The 18,075-nt window shown below is 39.6% G+C and overlaps 2 protein-coding genes across 7 annotated transcripts in view; both read right to left on the minus strand.

The window, feature by feature from the left end:
- Window positions 1-364: 364 nt before the first annotated feature.
- Window positions 365-7,604, minus strand: senp2 (SUMO specific peptidase 2). The gene is made up of 17 exons (XM_011490259.4): window positions 7,168-7,604; window positions 6,543-6,604; window positions 6,347-6,459; window positions 5,695-5,761; window positions 5,536-5,617; window positions 5,257-5,431; window positions 5,003-5,109; window positions 4,836-4,918; window positions 3,597-3,645; window positions 3,454-3,526; window positions 3,197-3,352; window positions 2,992-3,123; window positions 2,474-2,692; window positions 1,631-1,710; window positions 1,440-1,524; window positions 1,271-1,366; window positions 365-1,094 (listed from the first exon to the last, which is right to left on the minus strand). The coding sequence occupies exons 1-17, from the start codon at window positions 7,344-7,346 to the stop codon at window positions 1,032-1,034; spliced, it is 1,821 nt and encodes a 606-aa protein (XP_011488561.1). The 5' UTR covers window positions 7,347-7,604; the 3' UTR covers window positions 365-1,031.
- A 353-nt stretch (window positions 7,605-7,957) lies between these two features.
- The window catches only part of pcnt (pericentrin), a 31,937-nt gene continuing 21,819 nt past the window's right edge, over window positions 7,958-18,075 (minus strand). For all 6 annotated transcript variants that reach the window (XM_078940612.1, XM_023951921.2, XM_023951922.2 and 3 more), the window contains 17 exons: window positions 17,030-18,052; window positions 16,128-16,298; window positions 15,852-16,041; window positions 14,893-15,227; window positions 14,709-14,811; window positions 13,803-13,975; window positions 13,455-13,718; window positions 13,112-13,266; window positions 12,648-12,777; window positions 11,765-12,556; window positions 11,479-11,685; window positions 11,172-11,381; window positions 10,788-11,014; window positions 10,536-10,606; window positions 10,314-10,455; window positions 10,091-10,218; window positions 7,958-8,356 (listed from right to left, as the gene is read on the minus strand). In XM_078940612.1, the coding sequence (XP_078796738.1) occupies window positions 8,325-8,356; window positions 10,091-10,218; window positions 10,314-10,455; window positions 10,536-10,606; window positions 10,788-11,014; window positions 11,172-11,381; window positions 11,479-11,685; window positions 11,765-12,556; window positions 12,648-12,777; window positions 13,112-13,266; window positions 13,455-13,718; window positions 13,803-13,975; window positions 14,709-14,811; window positions 14,893-15,227; window positions 15,852-16,041; window positions 16,128-16,298; window positions 17,030-18,052 (4,353 nt within the window). In that variant the 3' untranslated portion in view covers window positions 7,958-8,324. The remainder of the gene's footprint in view (window positions 8,357-10,090; window positions 10,219-10,313; window positions 10,456-10,535; window positions 10,607-10,787; window positions 11,015-11,171; window positions 11,382-11,478; window positions 11,686-11,764; window positions 12,557-12,647; window positions 12,778-13,111; window positions 13,267-13,454; window positions 13,719-13,802; window positions 13,976-14,708; window positions 14,812-14,892; window positions 15,228-15,851; window positions 16,042-16,127; window positions 16,299-17,029; window positions 18,053-18,075) is intronic.

Below are 18,075 nucleotides of genomic sequence, written 5' to 3' on the forward strand. Positions count from 1 at the left end.
TTAAAGAAATACCTAAACCAGTAATTTTTATAAACTTGAGATCAAAATACCTCACTTTTAATGTATTCTTCCCTTAATTATCAGCCATTTTTAACAATAAGAAAAAAATTCTCCAAGAATAGATCATAAAATAAGTCAGTGTTTTATCTTTTTAGCAACATTTACTAAATATCATTTTTTTAATGAAAAAGTATTGATGCTTTTTAATTCACAATTTCTACTAAATGTCCTAGTAGAAATGTCTGCAAAAAGACCATTACTTGGATGAAAATTAATGTAATTTTACAATAAAGTCTTAATTAATAATTTAGTTATAAAATGACACTGCATTAAATTTGGCAAAAAAAAAAACTCCGACTACATGTTTTGGAAGTACAACTTTATACAAACATTTACACACAAAGCAATTTCTCATCCAGAAAATTAATAAATAAATGTTAAGCTCTCAGTCATGCTTTTTATTCAGAAATGAACATCCAAACATCAAGTGTCTCCAAAGTTTCACCGTCTGTCTAACATAAAAGTATTTAATCTTTTGTAATGTCATTGTTTTCCTTCCACTTTAACTTTCCTGGAAGGAAAACAATTAGAAAGCAACACCAGTGAACTGCAGCAATTGTATTTATTGACTTGTGAGTCTGGCTCCTCTGAGCTCAAAAATCTAAACATTATCCCAAATATCTTACGCACACTTAAAATATGTGTTAGAGGGCTAAAGGCACTTTTAGCAACACATTATGGCAGAACATTAACTTGAACTAAGTCAATAAAAAGCCATTCATTCAGTCAGTAGTGCCAAAGTTTGCGCAACCCATTACCACGCGGCAAGAATCTCTAATTCATTCAGATAATGGTGTTTAATGTCCCCATCATGGGAAGAGACAAACATAATATTAAGACTAGTGTTTTGCTTGTATGTTCTTGGATGAAATTTCAACCAGTCAAGTCCAACTCTTTGGTCCATTCATTCTTCATGACATCCGTGTACAAATCTGATGATCCCACTGAAAGGACCTTTTCAGTGCAACCCTTTATAGCAGCTTCTGATGGAGGATCTCCCAAATCATTAATTTCCTGAAGAGAGGCATGTGGCACTGAAAAAGAAAGATGATATTTTCAATTTGATTCAAATTTGCATTTAAAGTTTAACAAATAGTCAACATTCCTTTAGGAGTTTCAACTTTGTGGGAAAATGTGCTTTAAAACACAGGACAATAATCTTTTAACAAAACCCCAATAACACTACTTTTATAGAAGTAAATGTAGGTACCTGCTTAAAGGTGAAGGACTTTTCTTTTGCAATAAAGTCTGCATATTTACAAACAAAAACACCGCAGTCGCTCCCGTTTTTCTGCTGGGGAATTTCCTGTTCAAACACCACAGGTCATTAATGTCACAGTGACAGGAAACCGCATGTGGTTCTTGATGGGTTTACTTACACAGGCCTTTAGGCTCCCAATCGTCCATTTGGCACTGTCCAGTTCTTTGCCTTTTTTTGCTTTGTGCTCCTCCTTAATGTAATGTCTGCAAAAGAATTAAATACAAGACATTTTCAAAGCACAAAAAAACAAAATCTCTCAAGCAGCCAAAGAATGGATCCATGAGACACAAATAAAAGCAAAGGACTCACAAAAGTAGACTGCAGATGTCATCGTGTCTCTGACCCATCGAGTCATATGATTTCACTGTTTTTGACCTGAAATCTATAACCTAAGAATAAAATGTTAATCAGGACATGGAGATCTTTATTGTGGGTTCCCATTTTGATGCTCAAATTATTATAGTGTCAATTTATTTTAAAGTCCCACTCTGATCCTCTGTTGATCCATATCAAAAGAGTTCTCAGGGTTCTTTTACTTATTATCAAACTGTTTTAGTCAAATTTTAAAAATAAAACCTGTCGTTTTCTAGGTTTAGCAAAGCGGCAGGAGTTGATTAAAATTCACTTCTGAGTTGTGGGCGGGACCACACTCCCGTTTGCTAAGAGCTCTCCGTATACACGTTTTCCTGCTAGCTTACAGCCCCTGACACACTCATCCTAACATTACTGCTGCAGCAACAATGGTGAACACTATTGGAGCTAAAGCTTTGAGCCAGAAGTCAGCTCAGGCGAGGAAAACAAAGACGTACATGGGTCTATTTGTCTGCAAGTGGATGCTTCTGAATGGAGCAGAGCAGGGAGTTTGTGGTACGCCCAACACATTTTCTGCAGAACAGATTTGATCTTTTTCAAACATTGGGGCTTGGTATTTTTTTTTTTGTCTGCTCCCGATTCACAACGATTTAAATAAAGAAATACTTAGAAATGCAATTTGAGCTTAATTTTGTTTTTTTATGTCCTCCGTCATCAGAAAAATGCTACAAGAACACATTAAAACACCCAAAAAAACACAATTTTCATCAGAGTGGGTCTTTAAAATAGATTTATGTAAAAATAAAAATAAACAGTTTCTACTGTGGTGAATCAACTTACAGCCATTGCCCAGTGAACACCAAGATGCAGAGGAACCAGAATGAGATCAAACAGGAAAAGGTCGACAGTCTTAGTCCAGCGCTTCACAGCAGCATGCCCTCCAGCCTGCCCTCCTCCCCGCAGCTTGGGGAAAAAGAAGGTGCTAAAGGAGTACACCTTCAGCCTGCTCGGCTCTCCGGAGGAGCGCTCCATGATCAGGGAAAGATAGAAGTTTATAACCTTTAATCAAAAAACAAACACACAAAACAGAGAAACATGCGTCAGTCAATGTACATTTACACTAACCTTGAATAAATCAACATCTTTATAAAGAAGGATGATATTTTAATGTAAAAAAACATTACAAGAAAAAAAATGTACAGAGATTTGCAAACTTAATATCTTGCAGTCCAATTCATAATACTTTCTCACAACTGGAAATAATGTAAAATAAAATACACAGCTGATACCGGTAAATATGACACAAAAAAACCTTTCTTCCAATTGAAAACAAAAACAAAGTTTAACACACATGTCACCTCATCATTGAGCCAGCCTCCTTCCTGCAGCGTGGCCAGGTCTCGTTGTGTGATTCGCAGCTTGAAAGCGGAACTTAAAACCCGGTTGGGATCACTTTGGGTTAGAGCTCCACTCACCTCTGCTGCCATTTCCTGTAAAGTGACAGGAGATGAAGCTGTGCATTTCTTCTGCCAGCAGCTGAGTAAGCTGAACATTTTCTCTCACCCTGGTCAGCCTTGGTAAGTCTTCATCACTGTGTCTTGCATATGTTGTGTATAAAGGTTGTGCGTCATAAATGCTCCCAGCAGAAGAACTTCTGTCCACTAAAGTCAGCCGTGTAGCTACTTCTGCAGAAAGGTCCAGCTCTGCCGTTTGTTTAGCCTGCAACACAATTATTCACAGGAAACATGCATGATCACCTCCAGATATGCAGAGATTTAAACAGGTTCAGATGCTAGAAAAGGAAAGAAAGCATCAGCTACCTTTGCACATCTAACAGGGTGTGTGTCTTCAAAGCTTCCAGTGACTGATTTACCTAAGGTCAAGCTCCCCCACCTGAAGAAAGATGAAGTTTGAGTAAACTCTTGATCATTTTAGACAGAACTTGAAGGAAAACCTCACTAACCTGTTTGTAGTGGCTGACATGTTTCTGTGTGTGAACACGTTTGGCGCAGCTGTAAAAGATAACATCACTGTTCAGCTGGAATTCATGATGAATAATGGATTGAACATATTAATAGAGCTGTGATGGTGTGGGATTTTTGATCACCGTGGTGATGAACCAGCAGGGGCCGCGGTGTCGTGGTTACCCCCCCCCCCCACACGCACACAAACACACACACACACTCTAACAGTGCGCGTTCATATTTGGTGTTACGGAGTGAAGGAGACCAGTAATAAAAGGTTTCCAGAATAACAGTGACTGATTCTTTATTAAACCGCTCTGGAGTACAGCCGCGATGGTGTGGGATTTTTGGTCACCGCTGTGATGAAGCTACAAGAGCCGTGGTGTGATTCCCCCCCCCTCCCCCCAACACAAAATCCTCCGGCGGGTGGCCGCGTTGCGCACTCAAGAACGCACGCAGCTTGTAATAATGATGAATACAATGGAAATTAATAATTACAACATAGTAAATTTGTCGTATTTCCTCGCGAGGTGGAAAATTCTGTTGTAGAATGAGGATGTGTATGTGCTGCTGAAACCGCGTGTGTGTAAGAAGAGGGAGCGCGCACAGCACAAGAGGGAGTGAGAGGCGCGGCGCAGGGAGTGAAGGAGAACAGTAATGAAAGGTTTCTCCCAGAAGCCCTTGAAGTCTGAAGACAGGACTAGCAGAAAAAGTAAATTATCAGCAAATATGAGTGTGTTTAATGCGTTTATTATAGTTCCAATCACGCACCATATGCAGAACTTTAAAAGAAAAGAAAAAAACGTTTAAAAAAAAGTGCGAGGATGAGGTCATCACACCGCGGTGATGCGGTTATCGTCACACCCCTACATATTAACAAATGGTCTTTTGACGTACCGAAACTCCTCAACTGTTTGTGCGATTAATGATAATCAGCTGATTCTAACATGACAGAATCAGCTGATTGAGTAAAGTGTGAAATATGAGTTCATGGCTTATTTCTTCCCTTCAGAATTTGCTGGAATTACGTTCATTGCGTTAACAGTTAAAGAATTACAATTGTCCAAAGAATGTAAACAAAGGGTTAAGAGCTGCAGCAAATATGACAAACCATCTAAGATGAAAGTAAAAGTAAAACAAAAAGCTTAAGACAAACCAATTATGGTAGTGACTTTAAGCTGGAACACACAGGATTAAGTCATTATTTAAGACTAAAAAAAACAAGAGACATGACCCACCTGGATTTCCCACTCTCCAGGACACAGAATCAAAAGATTTTCCAGAGGCTTCAGTTTTGTGGCTAACCTGTGAGAGCAATTCACTACAAGCAGAAAAGAAATCCAGGACTAATCAGCAATAGATTTGAAACGTGTCAGCCTTCATTTGAATCAACGGGGATGCTCACTCTTGTGGTTTTGTTTGACTAAAGGGTAGAGGTTGACTTTTGCTGTATTTTTCTCTCACTGTTTCCAATAAGCGCCTGTAGTGCTCCTTGTCATTCTGTTTTATGGCCTGGTGAAAGAAAGCAAAGAGCCAGGTAATAAATCTTGACAAGTTTGTGTTATTTTATAACACATCTTTAAAAAAGCAGTTAATCTAACCCCTTAACAGTAAATATAAAGGCACTTCTGCATAAAATAAAGGTGGAGATAAAGTTACCTCTTCGACAGTAAGACTTGGTTTAGAGCAGCGGTTGTGTCCAGTGGCAGAGCACATCAGGTCAGGGTTAGCAGTCCCCACCCTGAACACTGGTCTGGAAGGCAGCAGCTGGAGAGAGCCTCTCCTCTCCTTGTCCCTCCCTCTGTCTGGTAGCCCTGCAGTAAGAGCCGTCCCACTTAAATCAAAAAGAAAAAACGGCATTAGTAATACAGCACAGACAACATGTTGCTTTTTGCATCAAAGATGAATGAAGTTGATCTAAAATTCAGAATCACTTACCTGTATTTCCTCATTAAGGGAGGCAAGGAGCTCTGAAAGGGATTATTCCCGCTCTTCTCATTGAACCCACTCACTGCCTTATCTGTGACAAAAGAACAAAACATGCTGATTATTTGCAGACAGTACTTTTACTCTGTAGTAAGATGTATGTTTACGTACCCATTCCAGACTCAGTACTGTGGAGCCATGACATCTGAAGCTCATCAATACCCATCAGAGTGACAGGCTGGATTAACAATGGAAGAGAAAGATAATTAACGATAATAGTCAGGGTTCGACACATTTTATAAGAATATCATGTACCAAACAACAAGTATTTTGTGTAAAATGCATTTTTAGCTAGATCAAAACCTTCATAAGATATAAGTTTAAAGTCAAGTCAAGTGTTTCGCATCAACACTTGATGCAAAATATCTTCTAAGAAGTTGTGACACCTTCATTTAAAGCCCCACTCTGATCCTCCTTTGATTTATTGTAAAAGTTTTCCCAGTGTTTTTTTTTCATGAATATGACAGTTATAGCCAAAATAAAAAAGAAAAACGTGTCGTCGTCTAGGACAGCTTGTGGCCGTTACGATTGTAGATTTTACAAACTTTAGCAAATGGCATTTTTTCCACCTGCTCATGATTCCCAATGATTTGAAAAAAGAAATACTATTTTAAGCTTCTTTATATATGCCCTCCTTTATGAGAAAGATGCTACCAGAACATGTTAAAAACACCATTTTCATTAGAGTGGGTCTTTAAACGTTTAGTCAGATCATCATGAATATAATGGAGTCTAAGCCAACATCTGAGTGTAGTGGACACACCTGCCACCCTTCATATCCATTCCGTTTCTCACACTGGGATGTAGGAGGTTTATGTAGCCTGAGTAGACGGGTCACCCCAGCAAAAGTCTTCTTCACAAAGGTGATCACTACATCTGAAACACCATCAGCAACAAAACGTATAATGCGTCTTTAGAGATTTTATGAATTAAAGCTTCAAGAAATATGTTTGACAAACCTCGCTTTCGTCTTTTCGCTTCTATCTGGTCGCTCTGGCAGAAATCCTCTGTGACGTAAACACTGTGACAGTAAAACAATATTTAAATAAGCATACCTTATAATAGTCAAAAAACCCTATTAAGATGTATCAGAAAGCAGTTTAACATTTGTTTTGTACTAAGAGAGAGGATACTTGTATATCACTCACTTAAAAATATAAATGTATCACTTCTGTGATTAATTATCACCTTTACTACAATATCTAGATTTCCAAATAATCACATAACGACTAATTATACCAGCATCATTTTCTGGGGAAAACTAGTAGAAGAAAATTCAATTCAATTAATTTCAGTAAGTAAATGGTATATCTCCAACCAAAACTAGAATTATCAACAAAACAATTAAGAAAATTTAGTCTTTTTGATTTTTTCAGCAGACGGTTAAGAATCCAGCAAGAGGTTTTTAATAGATTTAAAAATAGCTTTTTTATTTCTTGTTTTGGTAGTAGTGTTACTTTGATGCTAGCTAGTTACGCTGCTTTTTACGTGGTTAGACTTTCAAAATTAGTGTGCGTAGTTTTGTTACCGAAAAACAATGCATTTAAGTAACATCTGACTACACGTTTGTTGACATTTACCGACCTCTGATAGTTCCGTTTTGCCGGTCTCGCGCTGCTACCCAGCCGTTGTCCAGCAGCTTTCACGCAGGTTCGAGTGAATTCCTCCTCGCAATCGATACTTTCCCCGGGTAAGTCTGGTGTGTTTTGGCTCGATATGGGCTCAAACAACGACGAAATGGAGTCAACTATCCATTTATACATCCCAGACAAATGCGAGAAAAGTGTAACGAGGTCTTCCACGCGGGCCAGGACGGTTTATTTGACAGGTAAGGTGTTAAAATAAGAACCTACGACACGCGCCTACTGTTACTTTAGCTTAGCATTGCTGTACCGATGCGAAATTCGTGCGTCACTTCGCAGACTTCAGCGAATGGCGAACGTTGTGAACGTTAGAGGAAACCGGGGAGGGTGGAGTCCTGCGGTGACACGTAGTTGTGTTTTCCGCCCGTCCGCGGTATCTTCTGGTATAGTAAACGAACAATTCTTGAAGGAGGGGGTAAAACGTCACTACAAACGCTGATGCTCATTGGCTGTGTTGGGCAACTGTTTACATAATTATCAACAAAGATTTACACACCTAAGCAATATCAAAGGCTAATTTATTGTAGTTTAAGATAAAGGTACTGTTATGAAGGGCCAAAATGGTTTTCTCCAACAGATACATGCTACTTAGAAATAACCAGTTACTCTAATCTGTGTTAGTTGGTAAAAATCAATAATCTTTGCCAATTCATCACATTTAAAATAATCTTGAAACAAATGAACGTCTTTTGATAAAGACCTGGATTTGAAATCAAATAAAAGGTCTTTAATAACTAAAACACAACTTATCTTTATTCAACAATACATGTCGAGTGTTTTCCAGTATGGGGGGGGGGGGGGACACATGTTTACATTTATACAGTCAGTCTTATTAGAATAGTACTAAACATTAGTTTAAAAACAATAAAATCACAGAAAACATTTGCTATTACAGCATCTTATGTGGACATGACAAATAAAAATATGTAAACTGTTTAATAATGAAATAATAATAAAAAATAATCCCTTAGAAAACATGTTTAAAGTTATGACATCTGAACAAAATTGAACAAGGGTGATATTTTGGTATTTCACAGGAGTAAGGCATGATACATTGAACAATATTAGGGCAGGCAGACTTCAGTCTGAGTAATCAGACTACTTTGGCCGGGTCTGGAGGACAGCTGAACCTAACAAGATACAAAAAAAAAACAAAAGTAAAATTAGTAAAACAAGCAACCATCATTTTCAGTTTTCTGCTACATCCTGTTACCAGTAAAGCTACAGCTAGAATTATAACCATTTTTTACCTGCTCATCAGTGTGAAAATGGAAGCGCATACCAATTTCTTCTTTTAATGTCAGCTTAACTAACTGCTTTAATTATTCTATGACATATAATAATTATTTTCAGTTTTCTAGCTTGATGAATCACTAAATTTGCCATGTGATTTGTAAGATTTAAATAAGTTGACTACTTCAAAACAGCGCGAATGACTTTGAAAGACCCATTCAGAAAGAAAATTTGTGTTTTTAACATGTTCTTGTGGCCTTTTTCTCATGACCGGAAATGTTGGGTTGGGGGTGTGAGGGGCTGTAAGCTAGCGGGAGGGTGTAAACAAAGAGATGATGGGAAGTAGGATTGGGTTTACGGTACTCTGTCCTGCCCACAACTCCGTGGGGAAATTTCACATGAACTCCTGCTGCTCTGCAGAAACTATTTCCTAGAAAACAACAGTTTATTTTTTTTATTTTAGCTAAAAACGGCGAGTGGGTGGGTCTATACAAAAAAAAAAGTATTTTAAAAGTTCGAATGAAAAAATGCACACCCACTGAACAAAAGCAAACTGTTTAGTCAGCAGAGCTGCTTAACGTGTTCGGTGAATGCAGTTGGACTAAAAGCCAGTCTTCAGATGCATTAGTCAGTTTTGTCATTTGGTGGGTGAGTGTTGCACTCACACTCACCTGGACCATATAGGTAAAGGGGTGACAAGCAGCTCAGGTACAGCCATGTCCCATTCTCCTGCAGCCAGCGCTGCCGATAGCCAATCATGTCAGGGGAACAGGCTGACTGTGTCCTCCTTCCCTCTTTAGTGGGCGGGACTAAATTAGTCTTGCTTACTAGGTTAGAAGATGGTAAAACACAAATTTGGTTGAATTTGAAAAATAATTACCAAGGTCCCAAAATTGCCAGATTATCAATGGTAAGGCCAGTATCAGACTACACATTGTTTTTGTTTGATAAATGAATATAAATTAATTTTTTTGTAGCTGTCATTATCAGCTTTTTCATTAAAACGGCTTTTATTTTTGTTCATTTGGATCAATGTAGTGTAGTCTGATGTTTCTATAGGAGTTTTCCAGAGTGATGGTAAATGTGACCATTCCAATCTAAACCCCAAATCAGAAAAAGGTGAAATCTTTGTACCAATATCAGTCCACACTTTATCCTACAGAGTTCCAGGAAGAGGGCATGTAAAGAATTTGACCAACAAAATCCAAAATTTAACAGGTCTGCATTGCTGTTGGAATGAAAACATTCTGGGAACTGTAAAGTAAACAGAAAAAATGTAAAAAAATGAGTTTCTTTCATAATTTTTATTTGTTTCATTCAGAACTTTTCCTGATTTGAGGTGTACACAGGTGTTCAGAACCCACTAAGATTCAGTTTTGCGGCAGTGCAGCTAGCAAAGGAAATGCTAATAAACCATCACCATTTCTGTGGGTATTTTTTGTTTCCATCTTTTTTCGGCAACAAATAAACTAACAGGAGGAGACGGTGAGCTGATCCCTTGACCTGTAAACCATATTTTATCTACCAACGGCCTTTGTCCACCGAATAAGTAAACGTGTAAAATTCCAAAAAGAAATTCTCCTGTCCTGCAAACTTTCGCTTTTTCTTTTTTTGAACTTAGCATTGCTCACTTTGCTTGGCTCCCACCAACCGTTGCTGGACTTTCTCTAGATGGTGGATGTATTCTGTCAGCGATTGCTCTGGATCCTGAGATGTTCCATCCAAATGCACTGAGGCCATGGTGGAACTGGAGTGGGACCTGGCAGGGAAGATGAGAGTATATCTAATTTTACTCAAGTGGATATATAACTCGTTGAGTCACTCACAGTACTCTTAAGAAAACAAAATTCTAACCTGTTGTGCAACCTGAAGGGTGATTTACTTGGAGGCACCAGAGCTGAAACAGTGGCTCTTTGGACGGCATTACTTGCTCTGTTCTGGATCAAGTCAGATTTAGATATTGGCTGTTGCTGCCTTAAGACATCCACTTTAGGTCCTTTAAGACACAAGAAAAAAAGAAAAAAGTCTCTTAATCACAATTAGAGGTTTAATATAACCTGTGTATAGAGAACTAACCAGCATGTCCAGTTGCAGACAATGATGGCCTTCGGATCGCCTTTTGCCATTTCCTGGTCAAGAACTTCATTCTGAAAATAAAGAAAAGCTCTGTGTTCATTTTGTAAATGTGATAAAAAAGTTGTTAACCCAAAAGAACCCATGGTGACATCAGTGTAAGAAAGAGAAAAAAAAAACGTTAGAAATGTGTTATGTGGTATATCCACTGGGTTCTTATGGGGTTAAATATGTATTCCAGTAAACAATCTTGACCTTGAGAGTGCAATGATGACTTGAACAGCAGCTCTGAATCGTCTAATGGGTCTGCGGGGGGCTGAAAGGGGGGTTGAAGGTCGCGCTCCCATGCGAGCAATTAGACACAGAGTGGCCTGTTCGCACTCCTGGAATCCTCCCAACAACAGTAACAGGTAACGCTTCTGGTAAACGAGAGCTTTCCTGAAGCTCTCAGCGCGCAGATAACGCTCATAGTAACGCTGCAACTGCAAAGCAACAAATACAACTGGTCACTATTTTTTTTTCTCCTCAAAAAATACCTAACCACACGCTCTTTAGACTTCCAAATATTTAAACCATAGAAAATATAATTTAACAACATTTTTCAAGTTTGTCTGAGGGTTCATGCATGCGTTTACTGACCCTGCTGCAGCTCGGGTCACCGATTGGCCGGTTCTCCCTTTCGGTGTTCGCAGCAGAGAGATCGCTTTCTGTGCGACGAAGCTGTTTCTCCAAGGTGGACAGTCTATGTTTGTAGGTGGACCTTTCCTGACTGAGGGAGGTTATGCGCTCATTCAGTTCAGAGTTCTCCTTCAGTAACTTCTCCAGCAGGTTAGATGATGATGCGGAGATCTGTTAAGACAAATGTAAACATTTCAAGTTGCTATATATAATGGTATAAACAAAGACAAACTATTAGTGTTTCTAGTGGTGAGAATTTTTGAAATACCTGTTGGGGTTTTTGTGAGATGCTTGAATGAGTCCCTTCAGTTTCAGAGTGCAGATGAGCTGAAGCAGATTGTTGTTGCTGCCCTGAAGTTTCTATGATAAGCCTTTGAGCAGCCATTTCTTTTTTGTCTTTTTCAAGATGTGCCAAAGTTTGCTGGAGCTCCTGCACACGCTGATGGTCCTGCTGCCTCAGTGACTGCAACTCCAACTTAAGTGAGAAATATAAGAAATTGTCATGTTTGTAAAATATATATATATAAAAAAAAAGATAGCTGAGGTTCTCTCACCAGTTTGTTTTTGGTCTTCTCTTGTCTCCTCTCTCGGTCCATCTGCTCTTGCCTGGTCTTTCTCCTTTCCCTCTCCCACTGCTCCTCCATCTCCTTCTCCTTGATTTTCAGCAGTTGGAGCCTCTCCTTCAGCTCAGCCACTTCCTTCTCCTGCTGTCTGCGTCGCTCCTGCTCAGCCTCTAAAGCCCAACTGATTTCACGTTTTTGTTCCTTTAAAGTCCGAATCAAAACCCTGAGCTTTGCAGCAGCTTCCTGCTCCCTCTGAAACTCTTCTCTCTTAGTTTTATCCTCTTCTTCCCATTTCCTTCTGCTTTCCAGCAGCTCAGTCCTCAGTTTCTCTGCAGCGTCTGCTAAGCCTTCACCTTGCCTTCTCTCCTGCTCCAACTGGGAGCGTAAATCAGAGATGAACTTCCTGTCTCTGGCTGCATCAGCTTCGTGTCTTCTGCAGAGCTGATTCATCTCTTGAGAGCAACGTTCTCTCTCGTCATCGATTTTCCTGTGACAATCCGCGAGCTTTGAGTGCATGTCAGCCAGTCGTGACTCTGCTTCATCCAGGAGTTGCCCCAGGTGGTTTTTCTCCTTCAGGTTGAGCTCTTGTTGTTGGACAGAATGCTGGCGTCCATCTTCAAGCATCTTCAAGGTGTCTTCTAGGCGTTTTTCCAGCAGCGCGCTGCGGGACTGTTCAATCTGGAGTTCTTGCCTGAGGTTACTGCAGGTCACCATTTCCTGTTTCACCTGACTCTTTAGAGACAACACCTCTGCCTTCAGCTCCTCAGAAGACACTTGCAAAGCCTAGAATGTAAAAACAGTACATTTTTTAAGCAAAAGCCTTTTCCCCAAAAAGAGCCAAAACATTTAATTTCTTTACAAACAAAGCACTAACTTCTCTCTGTTCTTCCTTATCTTTTTCTTTGCAGAGATTTAGAGCCTTTTCTTGTTCCAGTTCACACTGGAGCTCCTGGACTCTGGACTTTTCTCTTTGTAAGGCCTCATCGTTTTCTTCTATAGTAAGCCTGCAACAAAAAGAAAAAAAAAGATTTATATAACTAAGGCAGCAAATTTCCACATAAAAAAAACAAACGGCTCAGCTTTTGATGAAAACAAACCGTTATCCGTCTGCTGAATAAAATATTCTGGTGAGAGCAAATGTCTGAGATTTAATCAAGTTAAGAGATATAAAGCTTTGATGATTTTCTTCATTACCAGAGGTTGCAAACTTCAAGTTTCCATAATTAGATTACATGACACCAAGTCTGATGCAGTTATTTGTTGCCTAAATGTGTTATATATGGAAAGAAATTTAACATTAGTCAAAAGTTTCCTTGTTTTACAGATGGCATCACTTACCTGAGAGAAAGTATGTTGCTCTTGTGCTCCTTCAGAGCATCATGGGCACATTGTAGCTGCTTCTGCTTCTCCTCCAGCTCTGTTCTCATTTGAACATCAACTGTTCCATCAATTTGTAGCTGAGCCGTCCGCCAGTTATCTTCACAAAAATCCATCTAAGCGAACAAGAATAAAGATTAAAACATAAATTCAGCAGAACAGCAAAGGTGGCACTTTTTTACTCAGAACCTAAACACACCGGTAATAAAAATGAGACCTTTCACTGGGACCTCCTTAAATTTTTGCTTAAGAACCAGAAAAACTCATAAAAATCAAATTTTCACTATAAACCAGTAGAACTCACTTGTGAGTGCCTCTGTGCCATTCGACAGAGCAGCTCTCTGAGAGCAATCACAGTCTCCTGCAGCGCTCTTTTCTCCTGCTGCCAGCTCATGGGAGGATGAGGCAGCTGTGATTCATTCTCACAGTCGACAGGACCCGAGTTGTCTTTAGACTGAGTTTGACTGCACGAATAGGCCAAAACCTGTGGTTTGATTGAAGCGCTGACACGGCGCTGGCTTAAAGTGAGAATTTTACAGCTTTCGTGATAGACCTTCTTCAATAGACCCTGAAAGAATTTAAAACCAAGTGAAAAATATTTCAAAATATCTTAAAAAAAAAAAAGGTACTACGAATCATGTGCAGACCGTACCTGTAGCTCTGGTGACAACAAATCCTCAGTGTAGCTCATACTGCCAGCGGCACTATCAGTGTTCACCGTGGGATTCATTCCTCTACAGCGCAGATACTCAACAAACTGAGCATCGAGTCTTTCGGTCTGTTCAAGCTCCACTCTCAGCCTGGCACCCAGTTCTGAACTCACATCTGAACCACAAGAACACAAGAGTTACAAGTTACACAAACACAAAGGAGGCTACAAGCGGAGTGGATGTAGGAACTTCCAAATCCAACTGATAAGAACCACAAAGTGAACTTTTGAGGCGTTGTTGTGCGGCACTAAACTTTGGAACAGGTTAGGCAATGAGCTCAAACAATCTTCAAATATTCATACATTTTAAGAAAATGCATAGAGAAACTTTTGTTTCACAATATGAAGATGACGGGGCTTAAAGATTATTGGGTGTTCAAACTCCAAATATAAGGATGTTTGAATTTGGGCAGTATTACTTAAAATCTGAAATAAGGGTTTTTTATTTTTTTATCTTGCATTATTCCATCATTTTTTATGCTTGAAATACAGAAATACATCAAATAAAATACAAAAAAAACAAAAGATGGAGAAAATGTTCTCAGCTGAAAGATTATTTATTTCCACACATTAATTATTCAACTATCTCAAAGACGACCATTTTTCTTTCTTTTTTCTTTAAATAAAGATCGAACATTGTAATCGCCTCACAAAACAATACATTCCATTAAAACAGTTTAAAGTGCATCATTCTAAGAAATAAAAAAAGTGTTACTTGATTATCCGTGAAGCGTTTTTTTTAAAATAAAAGCTACGGTAAATGATTATTTTTCTCACACCACAGATAAGTGATATTAAATGTTCATCTTTCAGAAATGCAGATGTTAAGAGTGCAGAAATACGACTTACTGCTGCCGTAGCCGTCACTGGCCCATTCCTGTGCAGACATGGATGAGGTGGAACCAAGTGGAGATGGAGGTGCTGTCTGGTCTATTCCCTCCAACTCATGCACCTAAGAAAAAATAATTACTTGTGAGGATTTTATGAAAAAAATAAGGCGTTTCTTCAAAAAGAACATGTTTGCACAGCATACCTGTTCAGCATCAATTGAGTCAACCAATGAGAAGTTGTCAGATATTGACAAAGAGCCGGGGGAGTGGGTTCTCTGTGTAGACTGATCAGGTGTGATGGTTCTGGATTGCAGAGGCTCCATTACAACTCTTGGAGAGATTTTGACCTTATGGGGATCCAGACCACTGCTGTTTAGACCGCTGAGCCCAGACAGATGACAATCAAGGACAGAGGTGTGGAACCGTTCTGGGATTCTGTCCTCAGAGCATTCGAGTCTCCGCAAGACTTCTGGAGAACTCAAAAACGCTTCATTCCGAGACGCAGCCAAAGTATCCTTGAAAGCTGCGTGAGAAATATCTGACATTGAAAGCAAAATGATTAATGTGGGTTCTTACTGCAACTTCATTTTCAAGAAAGGTTTATTTCACCCAATTTATTGAGTCTTTGGTGTTTTTAACATCTTCTTGTGGTTTCTTTCTGATAATTGAGTACATATATAAAGACATTTAAGTTTAAAATGGAATTTTTGAGGATTTCTTTATCAAAAACATTGTGAAATTAAAAAATGCAGTTTGAAAAAGAGCCTATTTGTGACATAGAAAATATGTAGGGCAGGCCACAAGCTTCCTGCTCCAGGCTCTCAGCAACAGGGAGGGGAAGTGGGGCGGGGAGACTCTGCAGCAACGGTCCCACCCAAATCCCAGAGGCGAATTTCTACTGAACTACTGCTACTTTGCAGAAACTATGTTCTAAACAGACAGTTTTTATTTTTATTTTGGCTAGAAACGGTGTACCGGTAATAACTAAAAGACCACTGGGAATTCTTTTACAATCAGACGATGAATGGAGTGTGTCTTAAATATCACAAAATAAAGATCTAATCGACCCACTCAACGTTTATTATGGAATTTGAGATAAATAAGACAGAAAAGCATAGTGAAAAATGTTCAAATAATGTAGACTCAGAAAATAAACACTGACTTTTCTGTGAGTATTCTTGGTGATGAGAAAATATGTTCTGTTCATGACAATGTTGTCGCAGCAGCTGTAGTTCTCTCTTCTGATAGGCTACTTCTTCTTCCTGTACGGTCAGGTCTTTCTGAAGACGCTGGAGTTCTGCGTTGAGTCTCCGATTGTCGGTCTCCAGATCAAAGAGAGCCCTGTCTTTAATCTTAAAACAAAGTGGAAGAACATCACTAGAAGTTTATATCTACAGAAATATCATCTCCTATTCTGAGTTTTAGCTTTAGTTCTCACCTGTCCTTCTTCGTGGAGTTTGTGAGCCTTGTCTGAGCTGGTACTCAGTCCTTGTTTCACTGCAGTTAACTCTGATCTGAGTGCTTGATTCTCTTTCTTTAAGCCATCGAACTCAAACTCTTTTTGCCTCAAAGCAGCATCTGCTTTAGCTCGGGTCCCATCAGCATGAGTCTGTGGGAAAACAAGCAGTACTATTACAGCATCATTAGAGTAGTCTACGCATCTTTAATATGCCATCTTTTCTAAAAACATTGAATAGACACCAGTTTCACATTTCAAACTAGCGCACAAAGCATACGAGTGCGCTTCAACCACAACGTCCACATTTGCCAAAAGCAAAAAAACGGCTGGTAGACAAGTAGAATTCAGACACGCTACAACCCAAACTCCTGACATTTCTTTTCAAAAACCAACTCTGCTTCTTACCCCATCCTCTTTGAGCAGAAGACTTCAACAAAACGAAAACACAGCACAGCTTTAAAATCCAACAGCTACCAGAGATTCTCTCCTTCCCCATTTTCATGTCACTTCCTCTCTACAAGTAAGACTCTGCAGTTGCTGAGTTTTCACCACACGTCATCAGCAACGCCTCCTAAGCACAACCAGATGTGGTCCTGCATGCAGTCGCTCACTAAGCTGCATGCTACAGGGAAATTAGTAAGAACTATTTACTGACTGGAAGTTTCTGAATAAATTAAACTATTTTTTTTAGTCCTTTATGGAATTTAAAGTAAAAAGGCCTGAAGAAAAACTTTACTTTCTGTGGTTTAACTAATTATGCATTTACACTTAAGATGTCAAACCCAAATTATTATAAAATGTTAAAAAATTAAGCTGCAAAGTGACATGAAGATGGTTGTAACAATTTTGTTTGCGCCTTTAAAAATTGGAAAAAGTCTCACCAAGACTGGCTTTTGATCCTTTTCTTGTCTTGCTTCTTGATCTTGAAGCTTCATGGTCAGGTCCTGGATAAGAGCTTTCATTGAAGCCGATTCAGAATCCAACTTTACAATTTCCTCCCTCAGCTGATCTTCTCTCTTTCTAAGCAGCTCACACTCAGCAGAGAGCTCTCCTTTTACAGTCTCAAGGGATTTAATCTGTGACCGCCCCTCAGCGACCAGCTTCTCCATGTCCACCAGCTCTGCCCTCATCTCCTGAACTTGCCTCTCAAGAGTGTGCCCAGCTTCTTGAAGGACCTCCATTTCTGTTTTCATTTCCTTCTCTTTGGTTTTTAACATCTCAATCTCTTTTCCGCTGTCCTGTTTGGTATTTTGCAATTCCAAAACCAGGGATTGAAGGTGGGCCATCTTTTCATGTGAGGGGCTTACATCTTCAGCTTGGGCTTTCCAACGGTCTCTCTCCTTCTCTGCAAGTTTCCTTGCCTCCTTCTCCTCCTCAGCTTGAGCTTTCACCTCCTCAAGTTCAGCTTCTTTCTGTTTAAGAAGATCTTGGATTTCATCAAGCTTTTTCCTCTCCGCTTTGAGCCTCTTTCCAAATTCTTCTCCTTGTCCTCTGAACTCTTCCTCCTGGGTAAGAAGAATTCTCTCCAGACTCTCCTTCTCCGCTGCAGCAGTCTCAAGCTGACTCTGAAGGCTTTTAAGGCGAGATCGAAGCGAATGTGAGGACCCAGAATGAGTCTGGTTGAGCTCGTGCTTCAAGCTGCTGGGCTTCCCTCCCATCTCTTGTTCTTGGATAACACAGCGAGGTTCTGGGCTGGGTGCAGGCGAGGGGTTGAAGCTGTCTCCATCCTGAGAGTCACTGACTTCATGCAGGTTGGGGCCTAATGTGGCAAGCTCTGCTTGAAGTGTACTGATGACTTCATGAAGGCGCTCCTCTTCCTCCTGTTTGTCGTGGCGGACTCTTGCAACTTCAGACTGAAGACGCTCAACTTGAGAGCGTAGGTCTTCAACTTCACCCTCTAGAGCCTTTTGTAATAAAATAAGACGAC

The sequence above is a fragment of the Oryzias latipes genome, chromosome 22 (assembly GCF_053564925.1).
Source record: "Oryzias latipes strain Hd-rR chromosome 22, Olatipes_Hd-rR_3.1".
Taxonomy (NCBI): Eukaryota; Metazoa; Chordata; class Actinopteri; order Beloniformes; family Adrianichthyidae; genus Oryzias; species Oryzias latipes.